The following is a 4,774-nucleotide window of genomic DNA, read 5'->3' as shown; positions in this document are numbered from 1 at the left end:
TTCTTCGTTGAATAATCTAAATAATCAATACGAAGTGGTGTTTTGTAGTTAATGATCACATTAAGTTAGTCGGAAAACATTCCCGATAGTATTATTATATTTCGTCGCTTCATTCTTCAGATATAATATAAATCAATACAAGGTAGTCCCTTTAACCTACAGGCAACATCGCACGTTCTGTAGAGTAAATCGATTCAAGTCATCGATTTCAAATTTAAAACTATTTTTTAGTCTACTGTTTCTCTATGTACCCGAACTGTCAACTTCATTCTTTTTTCGTGCGAGGCAACGAGCGTACGCGCCATTAAAAATGCCGAAACGCAGTGCACAAGAAAAATTGGATAGCTACAAAAGAAAGATAAGGAAAATAGAAGAACGAGAAAAGCGTAAAAAAGAAACATCTCGACGTCGAATTCGACGTCTCTTAGACTCGTCAGAGGACGAGAACAACGAAGGTATGTAATATTTTATAACCTTAAATTGGGTTCTCACGTTTTTTCTTTTTCTATCGATAAAAGAAAATATAAGTGAATAATATGTACATTAAATTGGAATTGACTGCGAGTCAATTACAATAGCATGTTTAGTTGCGAACTATTCATGAGACAAGTATGTGTGTCAGTAAAAATGTCGAAAATACGTGTAATCTTAAATAGATATGCACGTTAAATACATAAATTATTTTGTCTGCGAGACAATCGCGTTTACTAACGCATACAATTTGCTAAATCACATTATATTATTATTCTATACCTTCATGGGTCTTATTAGATTTACATTTCTGGTATGAAATACCCGTTATGCCAATCATTTGGTAACGTGAGTGTATTTTATTTTAGATACAAATTACATGGAATCTCGAGATGCGACGGAGCCACAGATGGGCCTGTTGACTCCACAAGATGAAGTGATGGCAGCACCGGTCTCAGAAGTGCTGGATGTTGTGACGCCCGAGCAAGGCTCGGCGGAGCCCGTCACTGAGCCAACGTCCGAAGTAGCCTTGGACCCTGAATTGTTATTCGCCCTAGGTGCTTCCACATCCGATACACCAGAATTTGGTAATAATATTCATGACAGTTTAAGTAACTTATGGACCCCAATATTAAAGAAAGGACTTCCAAGAGAGGACAAGGACAAGCTTACAAAGGAGTACCTCCTACCCAGTAATTGTAAAATGTTACAAGCACCCAAGCTTAATGCTGAAATATCCGCTGCTGTGGCAGAGGTTGTAAGAGGACGTGATAAAAAGCTAGTCAGATTCCAACAACAACTCGGTATAGGTACCGCAGCAATAAGCAGAGGGATAGACACTCTGCTTACATCTAATGACAAGATCGTGGCTTTGAAACAATTAAGTGATGGTTGCCGTTTTTTAACTGATTTACATCATTTATTATCCAAAGACAGGATTAAGTTGGTCACACCTAGCCTGGAAAAAAATTTCCTGACAGTCATTCAAGATGCTGAAAGGGACGAGACGTTGTTTGGCAGTTCATTATCTGAAAAGATTAAAGCCAGCCAGGCTATTAGTAGACAAAGCTCTCAAATAAAGGCTTCGACGAATCAGAAAGCTGCTGGTAGTGTCGGCTCCACGCAGTCATCGGCTAATCGTCCTGTCCCGGGAAATTGGTCAGGACCTCCTCGTTACCCGTCAAACAGGGGGGGGAGGGGAGGTCAGCGGAGGCCGGCAGCGTCAACACCGCGCCGGACATACCCCCTAAACCAAGCACAAGCCAAGACTTTCAACCACCAACCCAAGACACGTGCAACTGCACAGTAGCTCAGGTACATGCTGGTCGCATTCAATTTTACCTTAATTGTTGGACTAAAATAACTAAAAATGATGTTGTATTATCGTGGATTGAGACCGGATATTCTATCCCATTTTGTAACAAAGTAATTCAGACTATAACTCCACATTGTAATCTTTCCTATAAAGATAGCTTAGATATGTCAGAGGCCATAAATAAATTATTAGAACTAGGAGCTATATTGTGTTGTAACCCATCAAAAGATCAATTTATATCAAAAATATTTCTAGCACCAAAACCTAATGGTGGCAAACGTTTTATCTTAAATCTTAAACCATTAAATAAATTTATTGAAAAAACACATTTTAAGATGGAAGACTATAGGACAGCTGCAAAACTGATACCTCAAGGAGGTTATTTAGCTACTATTGATTTAAAAGAGGCCTATCTTTTAGTACCTATAGTCGAATCTGACAGAAAATATTTGCGTTTTAATTTCCAAGCTCCTAATTCTAATGATTTAATCACATACGAGTTTACAGCAATGCCTTACGGCCTATCCGTGGCACCCAGGGTGTTTACCAAAATAATGAAGGAGGTTATCGCCTACCTCCGGAGACAGGGATACATGTCAGTTATATATCTGGATGACATATTATGTATTGGTAACAGCTATGAGGAATGCGCACTTAACGTGCGCGAAACCTTAAAACTTTTACAGTGTTTAGGTTTTGTTGTTAATTATGACAAAAGTTCACTGATACCATCTCAAACTTGTAGATTTTTGGGCTTCCTCTATAACACTCAGAACCTTACCATGTCTTTACCGGCAGATAAAAGAAAGAGTATTGAACAATTAGTTCAAAAATATTCAGGCTTGCCAAGATGTACCTTACGTGAATTTGCTCAGTTAATTGGTGTTCTAATTTCCGCTTGTCCCGCTGCCAAATATGGTTTTATGTACACAAAAACATTAGAAAGACAAAAATTCATTTTATTACAACAACATAATAATAATTATGAAACTAAAATTATTTTACCAAACTGCATTTTAGAAGATCTTAATTGGTGGCTTAATAATATATTTACAACTTTTTGCCCAATGAGAATTGTAAATTATAAGAAGGAAATTTTTACAGACGCTTCCAGAACAGGCTGGGGCGCAGTGTGTAATGATGAAAAAGTCAGCGGCAGGTGGAGGACAGAAGAATTAGAACATCACATTAATTATCTAGAACTTCTCGCGGCATTTTTAGGACTAAAGAGTTTGGCTAGTGATGACGAAAACTCTTCTATTATTTTGCGTATTGATAACACTACGGCTATCAGCTACATAAACCGGTTAGGTGGAATTCAGTTTCCACACTTGAACAATTTGTCTAGGTCCATTTGGCAGTGGTGTGAGAAGCGAAACATTTGGTTATTCGCTTCTTATGTGAATACCAAAGATAATTGTGCAGATGCAGAATCTCGTAAAATTAATCCGGACACAGAGTGGGAACTATCAGATGATGCATTCAATTCTATTATACATCACTTTGGACGTCCAGAAATTGACCTTTTCGCTTCTCGCAGCAATGCCAAATGTATCATGTTTACTTCTTGGAAACAAGAGCCAGATGCTTACGCCGTAGATGCATTTACCATAAATTGGAAATATAATTTTTTCTACGCATTTCCACCCTTCTCATTAGTCCTGAAATGCTTACGAAAAATTATTGACGATGAAGCCACCGGTATTTTAGTTTTTCCACATTGGCCTTCACAGGCTTGGTTCCCATTATTACAAGATCTTCTCGATTCTCGTATTGTGTTTTTCAACCCAAGTAAATCTCTCTTACAATCTAATTTCAGGGAGTACCATCCCCTCTACCACAAGCTTACACTGGGTGCCGCGAGACTGTGCGGGCGGCGTTCGCGCGCCGCGGCACGCCACCAGAGGCGCTCGACTTGATGATGGCGTCTCTGTCTGACAGCACTGTTAAGCAGTACAATGTAACCTTAAAGTTATGGTGGCAGTTTTGTTCGGTTCATAATATTGACGGTTTTAATTGTTCAGTTCCATCGGTTTTATCTTTCTTAACGGAGCAATTTGCAAAAGGATGTTCATATGGCTCTCTTAACACGTTCAGATCGGGACCTCATGAACTGTATTTGGTATCCAACGGGGCAAATCTTCATGTGGCCACCGATGGTACATCACCGCCCCATAAACCAAAAAACCTGCCAGGCGGGGTGCGCCACCGGTGGACACGGCTAACGATTACGCGCGAAATTATGCATTCTCTCTCTTTTTAACGGTCATTGGAAGATTCCTATAATAGGATAATTGTTTTGTCTAAATTATAAAACAGATGATCAGCAAATCTAGCTCTGATAATCAATCAGATGACGCTGCAGGTGAAGGTGAGCCGATTGTTCAACGGAAGCCAAAACATAAGTTAGAAAAAACCGAAGGAATGCTTAGAAATACCCGAAAGAGATGCAGGCCTTGTTACGATCGTATTACAACGGCTGAATCTGCGGCTATGGCTAGAAAAAAATCCAAACGCGTGAATACTTTTTGCTCTGCATGTGACAACAAACCAATGTGTTTGGATTGTTTCAATATGATTCATCAAAAATAATTTTCTTATTTACCATCAATGTCTTTATATTTTTTTTATGTTTCATTTAGTTTTTATATAAAAAAAACATTTTTGTGATCCAGCAGAAATAAGCTGCATTTCGTACCATTTATCGTGACTGTGCCATATTTTGTTCCTAATAAATACCATTTTTCAATCCTGTTTTTTCTTTACTTCCCGAAACAATATCCATCTCCTGAGCTACAATATGAAACTTGGTCGATTTTACAGGACGGGAATGGTAATAATAATACTCTTCTTCACGGCGGCACGAATTTGCTAGTACATTAAAAGTCAGGTGTTACGTGGCCACCAGTGGTACACCCCGCCCTGTCAGCTAGTACTCCGTGCTCCACCGGTGGTACACCCCGGTCTGAACGTGTTAACAGTCATCGT

At 39.0% G+C, this 4,774-nt stretch overlaps 1 protein-coding gene across 1 annotated transcript; it reads left to right on the top strand.

Annotated features, from left to right (window-relative positions):
• The first annotated feature begins 289 nt into the window (after positions 1 to 289).
• Positions 290 to 4,535, top strand: LOC126381572 (uncharacterized). The gene is made up of 3 exons (XM_050031036.1): positions 290 to 455; positions 840 to 1,785; positions 3,606 to 4,535. The coding sequence occupies exons 1-2, from the start codon at positions 311 to 313 to the stop codon at positions 1,778 to 1,780; spliced, it is 1,086 nt and encodes a 361-aa protein (XP_049886993.1). The 5' UTR covers positions 290 to 310; the 3' UTR covers positions 1,781 to 1,785; positions 3,606 to 4,535.
• Positions 4,536 to 4,774: the final 239 nt, after the last annotated feature.

Source organism: Pectinophora gossypiella, unplaced genomic scaffold, assembly GCF_024362695.1.
Source record: "Pectinophora gossypiella unplaced genomic scaffold, ilPecGoss1.1 Pgos_63, whole genome shotgun sequence".
Taxonomy (NCBI): domain Eukaryota; kingdom Metazoa; phylum Arthropoda; class Insecta; order Lepidoptera; family Gelechiidae; genus Pectinophora; species Pectinophora gossypiella.
The sequence above is the reverse complement of the archived record's forward strand: the minus strand, read 5'-3'. Positions and strand labels throughout refer to the sequence as shown.